This window comes from Typopeltis vanoorti, chromosome 1, assembly GCF_054136105.1.
Source record: "Typopeltis vanoorti isolate ZY-2024b chromosome 1, IOZ_Tvanoo_1.0, whole genome shotgun sequence".
Taxonomy (NCBI): domain Eukaryota; kingdom Metazoa; phylum Arthropoda; class Arachnida; order Uropygi; family Thelyphonidae; genus Typopeltis; species Typopeltis vanoorti.
The window spans coordinates 22,333,166-22,358,712 of NC_143549.1; the positions used below are offsets into that span (position 1 = coordinate 22,333,166).

The window sequence follows — 25,547 nt, forward strand, 5'->3', positions numbered from 1 at the left end:
GCTAGTGATATTGAGTATTTACAGAATGATTTGAATAGGCTGGAAATTTGGGCAAATGAAAATGGATATCAGTTCTATGTTAATAAGTGTAAAGTTATGATGATAGCATGCACTTTTGCACTCTGGCATGATGAGATTCCAACGGCATATTCATGCTACAAGAAACTGATGAAGCTAGGGATCTTTCATAATAGTGGATAGGAATTTGAAATTCAAAGTAATTGCAATTTTGAAGCAAACCATAAGATGTAAGTATATGAAAGTCATTTTGCCTCTTTATACAGGCTTGATAAGAATACACCTTGACTACTGTGTGTACATTTGGCCTTCTGTGTTCAGGGTAAAGAAGCTGTGGAAAGGATGCAGAAGACTTACAAAGATTATATCAGGATTATGGAATGAAGATTATGAGGAAAGATTATGAGTATGTGGACTACAGACTTGGGTTAACACGAGAAAGAGAGAGATATGATATGACAGAGGTCTATACACTTCTGAATGGGTGTTATAGGATATCGTCTGATGAAAATTTTCATTATATGGAAAAAGAGAGAACACAAGGCATCCACAGAAATCAAGATTGTTCACAGTTAAGAAAGGGGGAAGAGCTAGATTTTTTTTATCAGAGAACAGTGAATACAATTGAATTAGTGAATGCATTTGTTGTGAATGAGTTTAAGGAAAGGTATGCTAATTGTTCTAGGTGTTTATAGTTTAAATTTAATTCTATCAATTCTTTCAATTTTAGTTCTTATTAAAACTTTCTGACACACTTTTCTGATTAAATTTGTTTTACCAGACAATGCTTCCATGAAATTCTATTACATTTCATCATCCTTTTACTTTTGGTTGAAGCCAATAAGAATAAATTTAGTTTGCTAAATCCCAAATTGTCAGCTCATCCTCATTATTTAGTATTCAGTAGAATATCTACTAAAGGGATGCTCCACAAGAATATGCTTCCAGATATTAGGTTAAGAAGTCCTTGTCAGCAGTATACATTTCTTAAAAGGTGATGTGGAGTTCTCCTCCCAGTAACCCTTTGATCCTTAAGAGATTGCCATGAGTATATATATATTTTTTCAGAATTCATTTTTACTTGGTTGGAATATTATGAAAAAGGTTTAATGACTGATACCGAGAGATAAAAAGATGACATGATATATTTGAAAAGATACTACTAGTACACTAGTTTCGTTGAATTGATCAACATCTTCAGATATCACAATCGAAGAAGTATATAAAGAATTACAGAGACTTAAAATTGTAATAACAGAACAAGTACAAAAAGACGGTAGCGTGTTTGAAAACAAAATGTGAGCTTGAGTTCCAAACAAACATATACTACATGCTGTTGCACGTGTGCCAGTACTGAATAGAGGCAACGTGTGCATCAGAGAGAGATTGAAACTCAGGCTGTTGTTTATATGAGAGGAATCTAGAGAAATTTCCCTAGATTCGACAATCTTTCTCTCGAGTTCATCATAGCACACATGGATGTTAGAAGTTTGAGTCCAATTCAAAATGTGTTGGTGGCCTTCGTCTGAGTTAGCTGAAAAGAGAACGTGGCTATATAGCTATGTTCTTCCAAACGCAGAAGGATGGATTTAGCAGTCTGGCCATAGTATGGCTTTCCACAATCACATAAAATCTTGTACACTCCTGGAAACTGAGTTGGAAGATGTTTCTCTTTAGATTTGCTAAGTATTGAACGAAGTTTTGGAAGCGTTGTGAAGCAAGTTTTAAAATTAAACTTCTTGAGAATCTTTTGCCAATTTTGATGAAAGAGAGCTGATGTAAGGCAAAGAGATGAAGGCTCTTGGGGAAGAGGGATCTTCAGAAGTAGTTGAGTAACTGGGGGAAAGGAATTTGTCAATTTTCTTAGAAGAGAAACCATTATTAATAAAAGTTTTTTTTAAGAAAAAGGAGTTCATTTTCAATTTCTGTTTCTTCTGTAAATAATGATTTAGCTCGGTGAACTAAGGTAGAAATAATACCAAATTTTTGTGGGGAATAGTGATGGGAGGAAGCATGAAGGCATCTATCAGTATGAATAGGCTTTCTAAAAATTGAGATTTTAATACTCTCAGCACATCTGGTAAATTTCAGGTCTAAAAAGGGGAGGCAGTCATCTGATTCCAGTTCGAAGGTAAAAGAGATTTTTTCATGGCACTTGTTAAGGTGGTCTAAAAATAAATTGAGGTTGTTGACACCATCTTCCCTGATCAGGAAAATATCATCAATATAGCGATACCGGAATTTTGGTTTAAGATGGAAGGAGATTTTAATAAAATTTAGATTTTAATACTCTCAGCACATCTGGTAAGTTTCAGGTCTAAAAAGGGGAGGCAGTCATCTGATTATAGTTCGAAGGTAAAAGAGATTTTTTCATGGCACTTGAAGAAAAAGCTATTAACTCCTTCCATCGTAGAGATAACTCCTATAACAGGATTAGAGCTAGCGCTCTCTCTAGCCATGTTCTCTTTTCAGCTAACTCAGACGAAGGCCGCCAACACATTGTGAACTGGACTCAAACTTCTAACATCCATGTGTGCGCTATGATGAATTCGAGAGAAAGATTGTTGAATCTAGGGAAATTTCTCTAGATTCCTCTCATATCAACAACAGCCTGAGTTTCAATCTCTCTGATGCACACGTTCCTCTGTTCAGTACTCGCGCACGCGCGATAGCGCGTAGTATATGTTTGTTTGGAACTCAAGCTCGCATTTTGTTTTCAAACACGCTACTATCTTTTTGTACTTGTTCTGTTATTACAATTTTAAGTTATTACAATTTTCTCTGTAATTCTTTATATACTTCTTTGATTATGATACCTGAAGATGTTGATCAATTCAGCGAAATTAGTGTACTAGTAGTATCTTTTCAAATATATCATGTCATCTTTTTATCTCTCAGTATCAGTCATTAAAGCTTTTTCATATATATATATATATATATATATATATATATATATATATATATATATATATATATATATATATATATACAGGGTGTTCGGGATAAATTTGACATATTTATAATTAATTATATTTTTCCGTAAGTTACATGTATTAACACACACTTCTCTTCATTTAAAAGTTTGGACCCTTCTTCATTCATATACAAGATGTCAGAAAGGATGGATAGCTGGAACCCACCTGAATCATGGAAGAGAATAACTTGTATCATGATGATTCATGCCCGCCATCAAAATAAGGATATTACGACTGCTGCCCAATGCTCCCTGAATACAGTAAAAACAATCAGGCATGAACTAGAGACTTGCAATGGTGACTACGAGGATGCAGCAAGAAGAAAGATCCCTAGCAGACGATCTGATTGCGTTCGTACAGCAGAATTCCTCGCAAATCTGCAGGAACAGGTGTTGAAGAACCCTGGCATTGGAATTCGGGCTTTGTTCGTGGAGTTGCTAACTGTAGTCAAGCCCTGGATAACAAGGGTAGCCAATGGTAGGCCGTATGTATGGCAGCAGGATTCGGCCCCTTGCCACACCTCTGGGAAAAGTCAAAAATGGTTGTCTGAAAATTTCTACGACTTCACCAGTCCAAATGTTTGGCCTCCAAACTCCCCAGACCTTAACCCCATGGATTATTTTGTATGGGGCGCAGTTGAAAAAGACACCAATCGCACTTCCAGTAATACAAAAGCCCAGTTAATGGATAAAATTAAAACAGTTTTTGCGGCCCTTCCCAGGGAGAATGTAGCATCAGCTTGTTCGAGGTTCCGAAGCAGAATTGAAGCTGTGATCGATGCTAATGGTGGTTATTTTGAGTAAATCTTGTTGATAGTATTGTAATTAACTCTGCCTGTAATGTTTTTTTGTCAATTCATTAAATTTAATAGATACAAAGAAGATTTTCTTTTTCCTTACGAAACTGTCAAATTTATCCCGAACACCCTGTATATATATATATATATATATATATATATATATTATATTATATTGATATATCAACAAAGAAATAGAAGAAACTACAGTCATTAGTGTCATGTGTGATACGCAGGTGAGGGTCGAGAAAACAGAAAGCCACACATTTTTCTTGAAGAAGTTCAATGAAACTTTTATAATTGTTCCTTTGAAATCAAATAGTGCAATCTGTCAACTCAGCTACAACTGAGATATGAGCTAGTAATCACACACTATATGAATAATTCTTATGATTCATGTTTTGATGGTAGTGAGTGTAAAAGATACACTATTTTTGGGAAGGAAGAGAGGATAGGAGAGAAGGAGACGTACTGCTAATGACATCGGATGACTTGAATCCAGTCAGAGTTGTGACCTATGATTGTAGTACTACTACTACTACTAACAGTATTTCATGTAGCAGTGAGTTTGAAGCCATCTGGTATGAGGTGGAAACTAACAAGATCAATTACATAGAGGGACGTTGTTACAGACCTGGTGGATTGGTTGCTAGTGATGAAGAAATGCATCACCAAAGAGACACGGTGAGCACGAAAAGAGTAATCATAATGGGAGAATTTAATTATCCAAATAGCAGTAGAATCTCATGAGAAGAATGAAACTGAATTTATTGAGCTTTTGCAAAACAACTTTCCCAAGCAGCATGTGACAAAAGGAACTCAAAGTCAAAGAGTGTTAGATTTGATTACAGTGTCAGAGCGCATTTCAGTTAAAGATCTATTCTGTCTCCGGTTGATGACAATAATCATGCGATGTGATTAATACATGCTGAACTACAAAGCAGGAAATTATAACAACTGAGGAGTATAGTGAATTAAATGGAATGGGATCAGTTGATGGATAGAAAGAATATCGACAGTGAATGGGAGGCATTTAAACATTATACTGATATTGCATCATTAAAGTATAATGATGCAATATCAGAGTGTATCCCGAGAGTTCAAAGAATAAATAGGGTAGGAGTCAAATGGATGTGTAATCTTATTAAGCAAGAGATTCGTAAGAAAAGGATGGTGTGGAAGGAATACCATGTGCATAAGGATGATGTACATTACGAAAATTATAAAAAGCAGGCTAGAATAGTCACGTGTTGTACAGAAAGCAAAGTCTGAGTATGAAAAGAAATGGCTTTGCATGCTAAAGACAAACCACAAGAATTCTATTGATATGCTGCAAGAATGAATATGAAAGAATAACTCTTCAAAATGCAGATGCCGTGAGGGCTACAGATGCAGAAGAGGTTGTTCAACTAATGAGTGCCCATTTTGTTAAAAGATATCAACCTAATGTACGTGACATTGAGCACACTGCTACCCTTCACTTGATAAAGAAATTCAGGTGTATGAGGATTAGAGCTGCTGCACAAACTGAATCAGAATTCAGCAATAGGGACTGATGGAATATCAGCACATGTGCTGAAAGAGTGTTCAGCTGAACTGGCTATTCCTTTGACCAGGTTATTTAATACGAGTCTAAGAACAGGGAAGTTTCTACAGGAATGAAAAGAATGTATGGTAATTCCATTGCACAAGGGTGGTGCAAAGACCAATGTATCCAACTATCGACCAATTAGTATCTCGGGAGTGGTGGTGAAGATTTTGGAAAAATTGGTTAGGGCTCGTATTAAGAAATGAGTTAATAGTGAATTTCTACTTTGAAACAAGCAACATGGGTTTACTAAGGGAAGGTCATGTTTTAGCAACTTGCTCACATTCTATAACAATGCTGGCATTGAACTAGACAAGGGGAATGGATACCATGAAACTTTTGGATTTTGCTAAGGCTTTTGACAGAATACAACATGGTAGACTGTTGCATAAATTGAAGAATATGGGTTTGGATTATAGAATATTAGAATGGATAAGAGGATGGCTGACTGAGAGAGATATCAAAAAGTGGTATATGGGGATGTGGTCTGCAATATTTTAAGGTAACCAGTGGCATACCACAAGGTTCAGTGCTTGGTCCACTGTTATTCAATCTATACATTAATGATATTGAGAAGGTTTTGACAAGTGACATACAGCTATTTACTGATGATGCAAAGATAGGTAGGGTAATCAGGAATGCTGCTGATATGCAGTACTTGCAAATGATTTGAATAGGCTGGAATTGTGGGCATGGGAAAATGGATGTCAGTTCAATTTCAGTAAATGTCATGTCATGCACGTCAGTGTGTGATTAGATATCCAATATCATATTATATTGGTGGGATTATGCTTGAAGAAACTGATGAGGCTTGGGATCTTGGAGTTGTTAGTAGATAAGAAGTTGAAGTTCAGGGGGGCCATGTAGCAAAGATTGCAAATACAACTCAAAAGATAATTAAAATGCTGAAACGAACATTCACATGTAAAGATAAGGTTGTCATTTTGCCACTTTACAAGGCATTGATAAGACCTAACTTGAACTATTGTGCGCAGGTCTGGTTTCTTGGTTTCTGCTGTGATTCTGATATATTGTAGAGAGTACAAAGGAGAGTGTTAAAAATTATATCAGGATTATGGAATACTGATTATGAAGACAGATTGAGAATTTTTATATTACAGACACACTTTTGAAAGAGTCATAGAGGATTCCAGTTGATGGAATTTTTCGATTTATGGAAGATGGGGAAAAGAACCAGAGAACATCCTTGGAAGCTGAAAATGAATGCTCCTAAGAAGGGGGTGAATGCTAGTTTTTCTCTCAGAGGGTGGTGTGTGATTGGAATACATTGCCATTGAATGTTGTGAGTGCAAGCAATGTGAGTGAATTCAAGAATAAGTATGATAGCTGGTGCTTGTAGTATGTGACCTCCCTCGATGAGTCTCTGACTCCCTGGAGGTCTCTCTTAATAATAGTAATAATGTTCTGAATGTAGTGACCAATCTTTCTCCCTGACAATGTCCATGTTATACTGGATGAAATATATTATATGAGAGCTTTTGAATAAAATTCTGTATTTTTTCTTCATGTGCAAGTCATATAAATATGGATGAATATTGCATGGCCATTGCGTGGAGCAGTGACCATGGAAGTAACTGTAGAAAGGACAAAGCTAAAACAGTGCATCCATGAGATAGAGGATTCAAGTACATTTGAGGGTGAGATCATCTATGAGCTGAATTTCATAACAGCATGGAATATTTCAGTAGGGTTTAAGGTAACCACCAGAAACATGAATAGCATTCAAACGATAGGAAAATTTGGGATTTGTATACAGTCAGTAGCTGGATGGGTGAAAATTAGAATCCTCAGAGTAAAAGAATGCCAATTTGACAGTAATTTAACGGCACTGAAGGTGACCAGACCTTGCCACTATACATGATGTACTGTAGCTCACATGTTTTCAATGTTGAGTTTTCCAGCTTCTCTTCTACTTTTTTAATTTGAAAGTCTGAGGATACCCTTGATAGAAGAGCAAAATTTCTGTTAAATGAAAATATATCATCATCATCATCATCAAATTCCTGCCATGTACCCTCAAGGGGTGTACAGGATATGATATACTACATGACAAAAATTACATCATTACTAACTTCCTATCTACAATTTTCCTCCAAATCAGTCTGTTACTTGTCAAGACTCCAACATTATCAGATCTTATATTTCTATCGTCTAAGGCCCTTTGTACCATATCAATCCACCTATATCTTGGTCTTCCTCTGGGTCGTTTTGCTGCCAACCTGGCAAAGAACACTTGTTTTGCTAATCTTTCCTTGCCCATTCTGTTTAAGTGACCATACCACCTGACATTAGCTCTGGTAACGCATTCCTGGATGCTGACAATGTCAAGTTCTTTCCTAATATCCTCGTTTTTAATATGATATTGCCATTGATGACATCTGTTCATGCCTATAATCTTTCTCAGGACTCTCATATCTGCGGTCTCTGGTCAAGTGTTACTTCTGACCCAGCTCTCAGATCCATAAGTTAAAATTGTTGAGAGGCTTATACGCTGGTTAAACATGATAACTAATATTTAAGGAATTGACAGCGTATACTAGAAATATAAATTAAATAAACTTTAATATATACTTTCCAATATTTCGGCAAACGTCACATTGCCATCTTCTTGGGAACTTAATACAAAGACACATGCCCACAAGTACTACATAACAGCAAATAAGAACTGAAGCTAGGAAGCTAACGTTTTCCTAAAGTCCTGATGGTGCCCCCTGGTGGGCTATATTGGTGGTTCTTGGCCTTTGGGCTGAAGTACTTTATAGGTTATGAAGTATATGTAATATGTAATATGTAACCTATTTATGAAGTACATAAATAGGTTACATATATTCATGCAGATAATCGTGGTGGATCTGTATCTAATTGGCACACAGGTTTGCTAATTTTTTTAGAGATAGTGCATTGGCAATTGATCAGGCAAGGTTATTAGTTAAACAGAACATTTTATTTTTTCTAGTAGGAGACTACAATACATATACTCAAAGGGAGAAAATATTTCTCTCGGCCTAACCATAACACAATGTCTAAAATTTCACTAACAATTTTCCATAAGCACTTTCGTTACACATGCAAATTCCGATTATATTTATCTTAAACATTAACAAAATGTGCTCACCTATAGTACTCTTTTACATTGTCATTCCGGTCAATTGAACAAAGCTTCAATATGGATAGCTTGACTCTGCATCTTCATTCTTAGTTACCATTGTTAATTGGACGATGTGGTGGTTCTTGCTATGCAAACTGTCCAGTATAGTCGGGGTGACTTGCTGCTGCAATTCCGGTTACTGGGAAGGATCTGTTGATGTCTCCGTTATGTTTGCTGGTAGTCGCATTCTCCTGGCAAGTCCATGCATCCTAGCAGGAGCTTCCCTGATTACAGCCTCACCTCCACACACCTGGAACTGGGTCCTCCAAAATAGGGAAAAACTAAGGCCAAAAAAAATGGGCCTTAGTTTTTCCCTATTTTGGAACTGTCCCGTCTCATTCATCTTAAATAGCTTGTCTAATCCTTTGTTCCAATGCTACAATGTCTGGGATTACCTGTAAACAGGATGATGTCACTTCAGCCCTCCCCCCGTTCGAGTATCTCTATCTTGGGCACTTATTTATTATTCGCAAGACTTTGCAAACGTTTGTTATTGCTGATTAATCATACTAATCTAGGTTGATCCCCTCCTTTTAGTTTACACACAACTTTCAATGGGACTTAATTAATGCACTTTATAATAATAAAACATTTATTTAATTACTACATAATTCTATTATAAAAATGTCTGAAAACCTCTGTAAAATTCGAAATTTGATAGGTTAATTTATGTGACTTACTGTGGGAGAATTTTACAACACTGTGCAGTTGTGTGCTAGTCAATGTATATGAAGATCCATCCTTTCTCCATAATGTCTGGTTCTCGGATGAAGCACATCTCCATCTAAGCATCGATAAAACCCAGTTCTGTCCTATTTCTCATAACAAAGAACCATTTTTTCCAGTATTCTCTTTTGACGATACCCAAATTTTCAGACAATTTGAGATCTCTCTTCATCAAACCTCTCCTGGCATAAACACATCACAACCATTGCAACCTCAGCTTCAAAAAAACTAGGATTTCTAGGATTTCTTTCACTCAAGATATCACTTCACCCCTGAACAGCTGTTAACATTATACAAATCACAAATCCACCCAGCTATTGAATACTGCTCTCACATATGGGGTGCAGCCCCTAAAAGTTCCTTCAAAATGATTGACAATACAGAGGAGAGCAATTAGACTTATTAATGACCCATCGCTTACCAACTCACTCCCTCCACTTTCACACTGATGTTTGATCAGTGTGAAATTTCTGCAATATGTATTTCTACAAACATTTCCATGGGAAATGCTCATCTGAAATAACATCAATAATTCCTCCACTTGGTACTAAGCCTGTTGAAACATGTGCAGCTACTGCTCAACATCTCTTCTTAGTGCACCTTGAAAACAAACAGAACAAGTTTTTTTCTCTCTTCCTACATCCTTGCAACTGCTGTATTGTGGAACTATCTTCGTCCTGTTGTGTTTCCCAACGAATACAATATACAGTCATTCAAATCAAATGTAAACAAGTTCCTCCTTTCACAACCCACTACCCATATACGGTACTAATGTACTATAAGTTGATCAACCAACCTCTCGTGTATGGTTCAACATAAAAAAGTGGTCATGTAAATAGATGAACCTACGAGTTTCTTGGTTTCTCGAGACCTGAATTTGTCCAAGAGAAACCTCTTCACAGTGAGGTTACTGCATGGTATGCAGTAACCACTTCATTGAAGAGGATGATGCAATAGTAACCTTGAACAGCAAACAATGCATCTGGAATATGTAGGTTCCATCCACCCAGGGTTTGCATAGGATGTGTCATGCAAAAAACATTCCATTTCGAGCACAGATATTCCAACAGGACGGAACAACCTATCACACATCAGGTGGTTCTACAACCTATTTATCAGAACACTTTCCCAGGAGGCTCAACTTCGATGTTCACAGAATTCCTGTACCCCTTCATGTTTTCCTGATCTCGCATCGCTTGACGCCCTTGAAGGAATGGGTATTCCACCATGATCCACCTTCAACCTTGAAAGACAGGGTGCTCATTTCGAGCAGCATGTAATTTACCATCGTTAATGCTTTATTCAATCAAGATTCCACAGATAGATGTGGATGTACATATCATTGCGTAAACATATATTTCTTTGTTAATAAACCCATTTAATCCATAACATATATCACTGTAGTTATTCAGTACTGTTTTTTGCGTTCTGAATTACAATTGCCAGAATGTAATTCTGGAAACTACTGAAATGAAAATAACTAATTCACATATACATACCATGGAGGAATTTGAATGTCCTGATTAGGAATCACAGACACAGCTCTCCACTGTAGGTGTCTCTGGTTGCTTTCGATAGCCTTTACTGTAACAAAGTCATCAACTTTAGGATTACAACTTCCGAAATGCGATGCATTTAAGAATAAGACCTAAATTAAAAAATAAATATAATTTAATAAAATAACAGTTTTAGTAGTTTACAGAAAGCACCCCCTGCAAATATAAATAAATAATAAAAACTTGTACTCTTTTAATTTTTTTTTAAATATCAGCTACACACATATATTGGCTCCTCTGTATCCAAAAATTAGGTTCTCTTTCACTTGAAAGAATACTTTAACTTCAAACAGTTTTTAACCTTGTACAACTCACAACTCCATTCAACTGATAAATACTGCTCTCACATTGAAAATCTTAGCTCCCTAAGAGCTAATCTAGCAGATAAAATTTGGTGCTAATGGTTATTCATGACTTATTTTTAACAGTATTAATAACACCAAACCAACTATTTTATAAAAAGATGTTTTATTAACTTGCTTATATTTCACTGAATTTCAAATCAGCATCATCAGAGCACAACACAGCATGTATACACAACAGACAGTAAACAATACAATTGAAATGGACAAAAGATTTAAAGTCCTACTATGATGCCCTCTAACGTTGGAAGAAAAAAAAAATACAGCTATGTAGGAGTTGCTCTTATAATGTTCTTCCAAATTTTTGGCAAATTAATTCAACCATATTTGTTCAGGTTATGAGAATTCTTCATAGCCATGGCTAACTCAAAAAATAATCTTTCGGATCTGTGACAACTTCTAAATAGCAAATTAGTTTTCTTCCATCTAATCTTGTGTGAAGGGATGTCCAAAGCATGGTCTGCCAGTCCTAACTTATGTGTTTCAATAAGGAAATACCGTGAGTAGGCATATTTAAATAAATTATAATATCAGAATTAACTCACGTAAAATATTATTTTATTAGTATAATTTTCACCAAGTATCAAAGGCATCTTCAGTATAAAGCTAATCTAACTGACAATTCCAAAAGTCGCCCTAAGTAACTAATGTAAGATAATTAAAAAAGGTCATTAAATTTCCTAACTTATTAAAAATAAATAAGTAAATAAAAATAAAAATAAATTAATTACACACATGCGCATGCACACACAATTCAAAAAAAAAAAAAAAAGGAAGGAAAGATTAGATGATTTAAAAAGTGCTATCTCCCACAAAGAGGATACACATAGACCTTTGGATCTAGTGAAGTAAAGTTTCACATGTTTCTTAATAAAGCCATTCTATTAGGAACCAACTTTTGTGAAGGACTCATCTTGTTCCAATGAGTTCCTTAGAAAATTACTAAGAAAATTATTAATAAGAAAACTTAGAAAATTAGAGATCCAAAGGACAAGCTTCCACATCTCAATTATCAAGGTGTCTACCAGATTTCTTGCTCTTGTGGGTTATCTTATTTTGGACAAACAGGAAGATTTGCTTTTATTTGGCTAGAAAAAGACAAGTTTTATATTCAATACCTTGAACCTGAACAGTCTGGACTTGCAAAACACGCTATCAACACTAGACATACAGTTCACTGGAATAAGACAGGAGTCCTTCATCCTCGAGCAAACCCTGAAGTGTATGAAGTTCTGGTGACTTAGCCTATTATGGGTAGACAAAAAGATGTGTTAACATCTGCCTGGAAGAACATAAAAAATACATTTGCTACCATTATTACGGCAAGTCAGGACAGACAGACCATTATTTGGACACCCCTTCACATAGGATTAGATGGAAGAAAACTAATGTGCTACTTAGAAGTCATTACAGATCTGAAAGATTATTTTCTGAGTCAGCCATGGCTATGAAGAATTCTCCTAACATGAAAAAATATACTAATTTAATAAGCTGAAAGGCTATTTTAACGGCGAATATATTAATAGAAAGGGGGATGGTAAATCCCTTTATGTTTTTATAGCCGGGTACGAAACTCGGATCGAAATCCATCGAGTTTCATGCCGAAAATACTATCGGCGAGCCCAAGTGTAAATGATCACTTGGATAGTACAACACCAGGGCAACTCCATGCAAAGGTGGAGCAAGCTCCATCACTAACTTTAATATTCTCTCGTAATGTAATACCCAGCCCCTAAGAGATGTGTATATATTGTTTTACATTATGATGAGACCTCAAAAAAATTGAAACCGGTCTGGGTAGTGACCTCTTCTCATAATGTAAAACAATATATATATGCATCTCTTAGGAGCTGGGTTTTACATTATGAGAGAATATTAAAGTTAGTGACGGAGCTTGCTCCACCTTTGCATGGAGTTGCCCTGATGTTGTACTACCCAAGTGATCACTTACACTTGGTCTCACCGATAGTTTTTTCGGCATGAAACTCTATGGATTTCGATCCGAGTTTCGTACCCGGCTAAAAAAATATAAAGGGATTTACCATCCCCATTTCTATTAACATATTCGCCAGTAAAATAGCCTTTAGGATTAATAAATTAGTAATTAACAATAAATATAGGAGTACACTACTTCGGCAATTCGATAGCAAAGGTATGTAAGTTCGTGTTCACTTAAAACCTTGATATTCCAGGTCTACCTACTCACTGATGAGACCTCAAAAAAGGTTGAAACCAGCCTGGGTAGTGACCTCTTCTCATAATGTAAAACAATATATATACATCTCTTAGGAGCTAGGTTTTACATTATGAGAGAATATTAAAGTTAGTGACGAAGCTTGCTCCACCTTTGCATGGACTTGCCCTGGTGTTGTACTACCCAAGTGATCATTTACACTTGGGCTCGCCGATAGTTTTTTCGGCATGAAATTCAATGGATTTTATTATTATTATTATTATTATTATTATTGTTCCGGGAAACTCCAAGGAGTCGACAGACTCATCGAGGGAGGCCCTAACATCATGTCTGGAACAACTATTCAGCATTCACACAGTATCTATCATATCTTGCCTTGAACTCATTCACGGTCGTAGTACCCACAACAGACTCTGGAAGCTTATCCCACTCATTCACCACTCTCCAAGTAAAAAACCTAGCTCTAACACCCTTGTCAACCACGCTCTTGCCCAGCTTCCATGCATGACCCCTAGTCCTCCCACCACCAGTCATATTTTCAAAAATATCTTCTAGATCAATCTTATAAAAACCCTTCAGCAATTTGAATGTCTCAATCATATCACCCCTCCTTCGCCTATCGTCCAATTTCTGCAACCCACAAATCCTCAACCTATTCTCATAAGGTTCATTCCACAGACCTGCTATCATCTTGGTCACTCGTCTCTGGACCCTCTCCACTTCTTCCCCATCACGAAGAAACCCTGGTGCCCATAACTGGGCACAGAAGTCCAGATGGGGTCTTATCAAGGCTCGATACAGAGGAACAATAACTTGTTTGTCTCTGCATGTTAAAGTATTTTTCATAAGCCAAGTGATTTGGTGAGCTGTTTTAGTCACTTTTGCAATGTGCCCCCTAAACTTCAACTCCCTATCCACCAGCACTCCCAAATCCCTGGCCTCATCAATCTCCTGGAGTATGGTTCCACCAATGCGATATACTGTTGCTGTTCTTTTCACCCCAAAGTGCATAACCTTACACTTTGCCACATTAAACTGACATCCATTTTTCCTAGCCCAGTCCTCCAAACTATCCAAATCATCCTGTAAAATTTTGACATCCTGGGCACTCACAATTGCTCTACCCAACTTTGCATCATCAGCAAACAAGTGAACACTTCCTCTCAAATCCTTTCCAATATCATTGATGAACAAATTGAAAAGCAGTGGTCCAAGAACAGAGCCCTGCAGCACTCCACTAGTCACAAGCCGTCTTTTTGACTCCACTCCTGAATAAACCACTCTCTGGTATCTCTCCTTCCACCACCCTCCTATCCATCTCACCAACCCTATGTCCATTCCCATATGCTGCAATTTACTGATTAGAATTCCATGTGGAATCCTGTCAAAGGCCTTGGCAAGGTCCAGTAGAATCACCGTAAACCCATTACCCTTATCCAGTTCAGCCGTCACTGTGTTATAATACGTGAGCAAGTTACTGAGGCATGACCTACCCTTCACAAAACCATGCTGTCCCCGATACAGTATCCCATTTTCTTCTATCCAATCTTGTATTTTCCTGCTGACTATTTTCTCTAAGACCTTGACAATGATTCCTGATATGCTAATCGGTCGGTAATTTACAACAGCAGTCTTGGAACCACCTTTATGCAGTGGAACTATTTTTCCCTCCTTCCACCTGCTCGGGACTAACCCAGACCTGAGACTCAAATTAAACAAAATGGTCAAGGGTACTGACAATTCTTTAGCTGCTTCTCTTACTACACGAGCTGGTATACCATCCAATCCCACAGATGTATTGACATTGAGGTTATGCAATAGACTCCTCACCTCCACTTCATACACCACAATTCCCGTATAATCTACTGGTTTATTCGTTTCTGTAATGTCACCACCTGGATGATATATTCTTGCAAAGTGCTCACTCAGTAACTCAGCTATCTCAACTGATTCAGTTACCTCCCTACCATCGGCATTCTTTAAAATCATTCTGCCATGTACATTTTTCCTTTTACTTGCTACATATTTCCTTTTACTTAGCCTGCATGGCCAATGTTCTTTCGTAATCCTTTTTTGCTTTTCTTACCACACTCGTCACCCTTCTAGCCTGCGCTTTATACCGTTCATGTGCCTGCCGGTCACCTTTCTCCTTAAATTCCCTCCATAGTTGTTTCTTTTTTTGCAGCTCAAGCTTAATGGTGTTATTCATCCATTTAACCCCTACTTGATTTATTATTCGGACTCTAGGTATACAGTCAGCCATTGCTTCATGCAAGCACTTCTTAACTACCTCCCATGCACTATCAACTTCTAGTCCTTGCAGTTGTACATGCCATGACACTGAGCCAATCAAACTCCTAAGCTTGTCATACTTTTCAGCCCGATAATTCCACATGTAACCAGTCTTAATTGAAAATTCTACACCTTTAGCCACCTCCCAAGTCAAGACCCTATGATCACTCTCACCGATTGGTGGCAATGTGGTCATATTTGTTACAGCCAAATCCTCAGATGTAATTACTAGGTCAAGCACTCTCTGACCCCTAGTATTTTCCATTACATGCTGTCGCAGATAGTTATCCCTTAATAACTGCATAAAATCCAATTCCTTCCTCCCGTGTGTCCTCTCCTCACTCCAATCAATGCGACCATAGTGGAAACCTCCCATAATAATCATCCTCCTTCCACTCATTTCTTCTATTTGCTTGTGCATACTGTCACCACCATCTTTTCCATCACCTGGTCGATAGCAGCACCCAATTGTATATTTAGTTCTGCTAGCCACAATCTCACACCAAATGGCCTCAAAATGTGCTCTTTTCTCTATCCTGCAATTCAACTTCTATTCTCCTTGGCTGTAGCTCATCAGCTATCATCAACAATACTCCTCCCCCCATTTTATTCTCTCTGTCATTCCTGAACACACTATACCCATCACATTCAATCCCACTAGCTATATCATCTACAGTCAGCCATGTTTCACTAATACCTATAACCTGTGGTCTGGAAGTGCCAACCATGGCCAAAAACTCTTCCTTCTTGTTCCTAATACTCCTAGTATTAGTGTACATGAATTTAAGACCCCCATTAGCCCCAACCCTACCTTGATGCCATATATTAACTATCCCACTCTGGTTTGTTGTCCTTATTTTCTCTAGCATATTATATTCATTCTTACATTCAACTGCCTCCCTAAGGACTGTATATCTACTCCCCCCCTTAACAAATCTAGTTTCCCTGAATTTGCACATCCACTACATTCAGCAACAATTTCTCAAGTCTTCTTACGTTGAGGGGGGCCGCGTTTTTCGTTGAGGGGGGCCGCGAAATAATGAAAACAAATTTAAAATGTTTTAAGACTAAGTAGATTTTTTTTATTTTAAAAGAAACGTATTTAACTTTTATTATAAATTATTTATTTATTATAATATATTTATAATATATTTATTATAAATTACACCATAACCATTCAAATGCAAGCCATCCATCTTATATAGATCCTTTCGCCCATCAAACTCACTCCACACGTCCACAAATTCCACACCACTCGTCATACATAACCCACGCATAAAGTCATTCGCAATTATGGCCCTCCTTTTAAACATTTCACTGTCATACCGTGGCAAAAGACTAATCATTCTAACTCTCTCACTCTTTTCTTTTGCTACCTCAAACAATTCATTCAGGTCTTCTATCATTTCCATTTTATCTCCTTTCAAATCATTCGTACCTGCCACAACAATCATTTCTTTCATCCTTTCCTTTTGCTCTCTAATAGACTCAGTTACATCCTTTATGGTCGCACCAGGTTGGTACAATTTTGTCAAATCCTCTAATAACACACCTCGTACTAACGAGTCTCCATACATTTCGATGGATTTTGATCCGAATTTCGTACCTGGCTATAAAAACAAAGGGATTTACCATCCCACTTTCTATGAACAAATGTAGTTGAATTAATTTGCCAAAAATGTGGAAGACGATTATCTTAAGAGCAACTTCCACATAGCTGTAATTTTTTTTTTTCCCAACATTAGAGAGTACCAAAATCGGACTTAGATCTTTTGTCCATTACAACTGTATTATTTCACTTACTGTCGCATATACATGTTGTGTTGTACTCTGATGATGCTGATTTGAAATTCAGCAAAATATAAGCAAGTTAATAAAACATCTTTTTTAGAAAATAGTTCATTTGGTGTTGTTAATACCATTAAAAATAAGTCATGCCTAAGAGCTAAAATACTGGATTCTACAAATATATATATATATCTTGGGGGGCCCTGTAACCCCTAGAGAGCGCGTCCCCTGGGTGGCGGATAGGGGATCCCACCATGTGTGTGTGTGTGTGTGTGTGTGCGCATATATATGGTGGGGTGGTCCGAATATACTGAATAAGGACTCATGGACCAACGGGGCCATAAGGGGCAATCACCTTGAATGTAAGGGAAGCGGCACTCCCATGGACCCCTAGCTGGATCTATCCTCTCCTTCTTCTACTTTGAGGAAGATCCACTTACTTTAATCTTTTCTATAAGGCTTTATCAGCCTACTCTTCTTATTTTATGATCCTTATGCTATTAGAGTACTCTAGGGCAGCGCTTCCCAAACTGTGGGCCGCGGCCCCCTTGGGGGCCGTAGTTTTTCGTTGAGGGGGGCCGCGAAATAATGAAAACAAATTTAAAATGTTTTAAGACTAAGTAGATTTTTTTTATTTTAAAAGAAACGTATTTAACTTTTATTATTTTTTATATTTTAATGGAAAAATTCACACATTGGTGTTGGTTCACAAACTTTGCTTCCTGCATATTTCGGTGTTTAATGAATATTAGTAAATATTGCTTATTCATATGTTTCATTTCAAAGCAGTGGTTAATTGTATTTACTTCGAATGCTCTCCAGGGAAGCTCCAAATCTTCCTGTCCCTTTCATCAATCAGGGACTGATTAAAACTTGTTTTATATTATCACTGGCATCTGAGCTAGTTTTCTGTTACCAATAAAAGTTTCTCATATAATTCACACATGAAAAAAAACTTAAACAAGTTCATGTGGGGAGATAGTAACTCGCTTGCAGTGATAAACAACACGCCCTCCCTAACAGCCACTATACTGCAGAGGCAATAAAAACAAGTACTTTTATTATGCCAGTGAATAAGGTATGAGGAGTCTGTGTAATATATTTCTCAATAAATAGTGCAATTAGAGACAACTGGGACAAAAACACACTAATTAATGAATCACATGTCCCCTCATACAGAAACTATGCTATATAGACTGAAAAACAAAACCATATGTTGCATGGGCAAACACTATCTAACTGAAAACTATTGTTATTAATTAGATGTGTGTGAGTTCAATTTCCCAAGGCAGCAATAAAATTCAACCGAACGTGGTAAAATTCGTAAAAGTGTTAAAACTAAGTTATATATATATATATATATAATGAATGTTATGGCAGTTTCACATATGGAATTCGGTTGAAGAGAGTTAGCATTTCAACTCAATTGTCCGCTATGCTTTTATCTTTCGGATGCGCGATCTTTTGTTAATACCGCACCAATCATATGCACGTTTTAATAACCTGCCTTTGCTGTCTGTTTCGCGTTAGGCTTAATTACCATAAAGTTAGAAAAGTCACAAAAGAGAAAAATGTTCCTGGTCTGGGGATTCCCTTATTCAGGTAATATTCACTAATTTCATGTTATCAGTCTGTGGTGTGCCAGTATTGGTAAGTAGTGATATTATTTGATCTATTCTACGTTAAAAAATTTAATCCTGAGACGTCGCTGATAAAAAAATTTAAAAAAATCCCGCGAACAATGAGAAAAAGCAGAAACAGACTCAAAAAAAAAAAAAAAAAAAAAAAAAAAAAAAAAAAAAAAAAGGACAGGATTTCATATTTTACCAGAACAGCCCGCATCGTCTTCAGAACCAAACGGTAAGAGGCAAAAAATGTAATATATGCATTTGATTTTTGCAATATTCGCTGTGTATGTTTCATATTGAATATAAATACAATAAATATTATAATAATACATCTCTCTATTACGATTTTTTTTTCGAGGGGGGCCGTGAAATATTTTAATTTTTGCAAGGGGGGCCCTGACAGCCAGAAGTTTGGGAAGCACTGCTCTAGGGCCATGGGGTCTTTTCATTTCTGGCCTTACAACTATGCTCTCTCTCTATATATATAAAACTTACTATAATTCTTCTATAATCTACTCTTTCCCCTTCAATATATCCTATTCCTCCTATGGATTTAAATTCAGAAGAAGGCTAGTTCAGAAGCCTTAAGTTTCAGAAGCCCTACCAATGAACTATTCCATCGTCAGGCTAGTCCCCTGACATGGAGAACATAATCCTACTTGTAAGCTGACAGAAAAAGATAATTGGATTGAATCTATGGAAAACGACCCTGGAATGGAAAAGGTAAAACAAAAATGGAAACAACAAAATATAATACACATAGCAAACTGGAATGTAAGAGGAATAGTATATAAAGAAATAGAATTAAATCAGTTATTAAATGAAAGAAATTTTAAAATAGCAGTAATCACTGAAACAAAAAAGAAATTAAAAGGAACTATGAGAACTGAAAATTTTAATGTGATATACATTGGAGTCGACAGAGACCAAAGAGCACAAGCAGAAGTCGTGATTTGGATTCATAACTCCCTTTCAAAACAGTTAAAACATTATAAATTATGGAATGAAAGAATAATAGAAGCTAGAATAAAAATAGATAGAGGCTATTTAACAATAATTGGTTTATATGCCCCAGAAGAAGGAAGAGAACAGGATAATATTGATTTTTATAATCAGCTACAAAACATATATAATTAAATAAATAAAAATGATTACATAATTTTAGCAGGAGATTTAAATGCAAGAATTGGAAACATAAAAATCAATAATAATATAGGAATACATGGAGAACACACTCTAAACAGAAATGGTAAAAATTGATTGACTTTGTAGTTTATAATAACCTAAAAATAATGAATTCCTTCTATAAACATAAAAACATACATAAATATACTTGGGCAGCAAGAGGATGGAAATCAATATTAGATTACTTCATATTAAATGAAAAGACATCAAAATTTTCACTAGATGTTAGAATTCACAGAGGATATGAAATAAGCAGTGACCACTTCCTTGTTAAAATAAAATTAAGATTACCACCTAAATGGCTACAAGTAACAAGAACAGAAAGAAAAATTGAAACATTTGTTTATAAAACTAGACTATTGAATGACAGAAATGTACAATGGCTATATGAACAAAGAATTAGCCAAAATCAATTAGCCAATAAAATAAAACAAAATGAAGAAATAGAAATAGAATGGCTTAATATAAAAACGATACTAAATGCAGCAGCATATGAAAGCTTAGGAAAGACCAAAAAATTCAATGAAAGAAAAAAACTGAAGATCTGGGATGATACAATGAAAGAAATAATCAAAAAGAAAAAAGAAGCCTATCACAAATGGTTAAGCAATAAAAGATTAGAAGATAAAATAGAATATAAAAGAATAAGAGCCATAGCTAAAAGAGAAGTCAGAAAAAGACATAGAGAATCATGGAATAAATTTGTTTCTAATTTAGAACATGATTTATATAAAATAAGACCAAATGTATATAAGATTTTGAAACACTTAAATGCAGATACCAAAGAAAACATAAAATTAAACACTGAATTGAAATTAGAATTTCTAAATTACTACACAGAACTGTGGAGAGACAAATATTTTAAAAAAGACAACTGGCAAACAATTAACGAAAATGAAAAGGAAATAACTGAAGAAGAATTAGAAATCAGCCTGAAAGAAACAAGAAATGGAAAATCACCTGGGGAAGATAAGCTTGGTTCAGAACTATATAAATACGCAGGAAGAAGATTCAAAGAAAGACTCTTATTATTTTTAAATAAAATTTACTCAACTGGTATGCCCCCAACAGAATGGAAAAAAGCAATTGTGATTCCTATCTTTAAGAAAGGTAATACAGATGACCCTAAAAAATATAGAGGTATCAGTATACTAAATTCCTGTTACAAAATATATAGCAGAATCTTAAATAGCAAACTAATGAAATATTCCGAAAACTTTATTTTAGAAGTACAGAATGGATTTAGAAAAGGATGATCATGTATAGACCTGGCCTTTTGCCTAAAATTAATAATAGAGAAAAGAAGAGAATACAATTTAGAAACACATATTGCATTTATTGACTTTGAAAAAGCATTTGACAAAGTTAAAAGAAACATATTATTTAACATATTAAAAGAAAGACAAATACCAAATAATATCCTAAACACTATCACAAGTATATATGAAAATAATCAAATACAAATAAGATTAAATCACAAGCTATCATATATGAGAGAGATAAACCAAGCAATCCGACACGGATGTCCCCTCTCAGCAATTCTTTTTAATATCTACTTAAATGAAATAATAATTAAATGGAATAAAAATTTACATCAAGGAATTAAACTTTCTCCTACAGTTTACTTAAACACTCTCCTCTTTGCCGATGACCAAATAATAATGACAAATTCTGAAGATAACTTACAGAAAGCTATTTTAGATCTAAATGAGATATGCAAAGATTATGGTATGATAATATCAATGGAAAAATCAAAAAGCTATAGCCTTTAAAGGACAAGATCCAGCAAAAACTAAAATAGTAATAGATAACAAGATCTTAGAACAGGTGAATTCATTTAACTACCTAGGATGTATGATGACATATGAAAATGAAAAAGATATAAACGTAAAAATAGCAAAATATTTAAAAATAACAGGTGTAATTAACTCTATATTTAAACCAAACCTAGTTCAAAAACAAACCAGGCTAAAAGTATACAATACATTAGCCCTACCAGTCTTAATGTATGGAAGCGAAATCTGGACAATAAAACAAAAAGACAAACAAAGATTAACAACAGCAGAAATGAAGTTTATGAGAAAAACTGCAAAGTATATCCTATTTGATCACAAAAGAAACGAAGATATTATGAAAGAATTAAACCAAGAACCAGTAATAGGAAAAAATTAAAAAATATAAACATAAATAGATGGAACACGTTCAAAGAATGAAAACAGACAGATTACCAAAACAAGCCATTAGGAAAAAGAAAACCAGGATGCCCTCTTAAACGATTCAACGATGACTTCTAAGGCTGGAACAGACCATGCTAGGCCTAAATCCTTGATACACATGATGATGATGATATATATACATGTTAGAGATACCAAGCTATTTTAAATATAAACCTGGTTTTTTACTCCATTTCCCAAGTAAGCAAACAAACAAGTCAGTCAAATTTGCACATGCAAGTCTTGCAAGTCTAGCTGACCTTGCATGTAGTGCAAGTCAAGGCAATTCGTGGTAAAGGTAGAATAAGCTCTGATCACTATTCTTAATATTTACCCTTAATGCAAAGCACATCTCCTGGAGGAGATGTATGATGATATGTATTAAATGCAAGGGGCCACTACCCAGACCGGTTTCGACCTTTATTGAGGTCTCATCAGTGGGAGCCAGGCTAAGAAATACTAAGTTTTAAGTAATACAGAGTTTATAAATATTTTAACAAAACAAATTACCATAAAGTGCTTTTGACCTTATTAAATAAAAATCTCAGGATGAGAGATAGATGTAGAAAGTTTTTTACCTTGGGTATAATATATGTTAAAGATACCAAGCTGTTTTAAATATAAACCTGGTTTTTTACTCCATTTCCCAAGTAAGAAACAGACAAGTCAGTCAAAGCCTGGCTCCCACTGACAAGACCTCAATAAAGGTCGTAACCAGTCCGGGGAGTGGCCCCTTGCCTTTAATACATAGCATCATACATCTCCTCCAGGAGATGTGCTTTGCATTAAGGGTAAATATTAAGAATAGTGATCAGAGCTTATTCTACCTTTGAATATTTTACCACGAGTTGCTTTGACTTGCACTATGTGCAGGGTCAGCTGCTAGACTTGCAACACTTGCAGGTGCAAATTTGACTGACTTACTGTTTGCTTACTTGGGAAATCGAGTAAAAAAACTGTCTGTATGCAGGATGAAAAACCCGAGTTTCTCAGAGGGGTCACCCTGCTACCTCTGTATGAAATCAGCTAACTCACCTTTGGTTGAAAAAAACCCATATAAAGAATCCTCTCATCACAATGAGAATTGAACTCAGGCCTTTTCCAATCAAAGGGAGCAACGTACCATCATTCATCCAATTGTGCTACAGAGGCTCTTAAAAAAGAGATACAACAGGCCTGTCCAGGATTTGAACTATTTCTCACAAACAAAAAGCAAAAATCATACCCCTAGACCTATGGGCCTAATTATGTAGTACTTTCATAGTATCCTGTATATCCCATGAGAGTAACATGGTATACATTAAAAAAAAAAATTATGATGATGACGGTGGTGGTGGCATAAATATGTGCTATACTTTTCCAGTTATGAACTAAAATTGTTCATTACCTTTTCTATATTACATAATTCTATAAAAGATAGTAAAATGTGTGGGTTTCTATAAAGGGCTTCAGTCTTGTGATGAATGTGACTCAGTTATAAATGAGAAAATTAAAAGCAACAGAAAATAAAGAAAAGCCAAAATTTAAATCATGCATGCATGTATTTGTGACATCTTCATATGCTTTTTGGTAAATGTTGCTATGTATGGTAAGTACGATACAGACATATGTTGAAAGTTTTTTCACTTGATTATACTATAAATTAAAGATGCCAAGAAATTATATTCTTGATTCAATCCTTTATTCAAGTGCAAGCAAACAATGATGCACGTGTGATTACTTGTGTACAGAGGCTAGTACATATGGAATAGTACATTAATTGCTGTAGTATGGAATACTACAGCAATTAATGACTTCACATTAAGTGCTGTAGTATTCCATAATGAAAAGCATACATCTTTTGGATGTGTATAATGCTAAGCATTATGGGAAGAGCCACTAGCCAGACCTGTTTCAACCTTTATTGAGGTGAAAAAGCAAAGGAGTGTTTCATGATAGGCCTACAGCAGTTAGTATAGGAATGCAAGAGAGCCTGATAGTATAGGAGATAGAAAAGACAGATAGTATGAGAGATAGAGAAAAGGTCTCAGCTTTTTTATATCATCATATAGCCAAAGGTTATCAGATGAACAACAACCAAAAGACCAACTGAAACTAAAGTGCAAAGATGACTGATACCCAGGTGGTTAGCCTTATCTAAGTTAACTGCCTTGAGTTGACCTTCTCTGCCTGGGATTGCTCTCCAGTCATCCCTCCAATTGACTTCACTGAACTAAGAAAATGGAACCATTTAAAAAATCTCTCATAGTAAAAAATAGACAGAATTTTATCTCTCCCTAGTGAATATTGCATAATGTGAATGGTCTACACTACCTAGCCAAAAATTTTATATCTTCTAGAATGGTTCTTTTTAAATACAAAAATCATCTGACTGACCAATAAAATTTCCACAATACAATATTGTAAAGCATTTATATGTCATACTGCGTTATCAAATCCATGTTTCTTCCTAACCTTTCATAAATGGTTTTTAAAGAAAAAAAAAAATTCCTTTTTAACTTCTTGGTATTGGCTGGACCAAAAAAAAATTGCACAGGTTTACTATATAACTGCTTTTCTTCAGTTTCTATAATGTCTATGATATTTATTATGCACAAATGAGCAGAGAAGATTATAGTTTTAAATACTATGACTTTAGAAGAAAAAAAAGTGGTGCAATTTTCCAGTTCTAAGATTTCAATGTTTTTGTATATAAGTTAATGTTGGATCACATCAGTGGGAATCAGACCTAAAAGAGATACCAAGACTGAAGTAATGCAGAATCACTTATTTCTCATGTGCAAGTAGTCAAAAGGTGTCACACTTTATTATTAAAATAATCTGGATTAGATACAGATGTTTAAAGTTTTTTCACTTGGTTATACTATAAATTAAAGAAAGCAAGAAAGTATATTCTTGATTTAATCCTTTATCTAAAACACTTGACCAAAGACTAGAGACCACAGATATGAGAGTCAGGAAGATTAGGGACATGAACAGCTGGCATCGATGGCAATATCATATTAAAAATGAAGATATTAGGAAAGAACTTTGTTAGCATTCAGGAATGTGTTAGCA

General features: G+C 35.6%; 1 protein-coding gene across 1 annotated transcript in view; it reads right to left on the bottom strand.

The window, feature by feature from the left end:
* The window catches only part of LOC150109827 (RNA helicase Mov10l1-like), a 223,644-nt gene that overhangs the window by 96,515 nt on the left and 101,582 nt on the right, over positions 1-25,547 (bottom strand). The window contains exon 4 of the mRNA XM_090396278.1: positions 10,772-10,920. Coding sequence (XP_090252404.1) covers positions 10,772-10,920 — 149 coding nt within the window. The remainder of the gene's footprint in view (positions 1-10,771; positions 10,921-25,547) is intronic.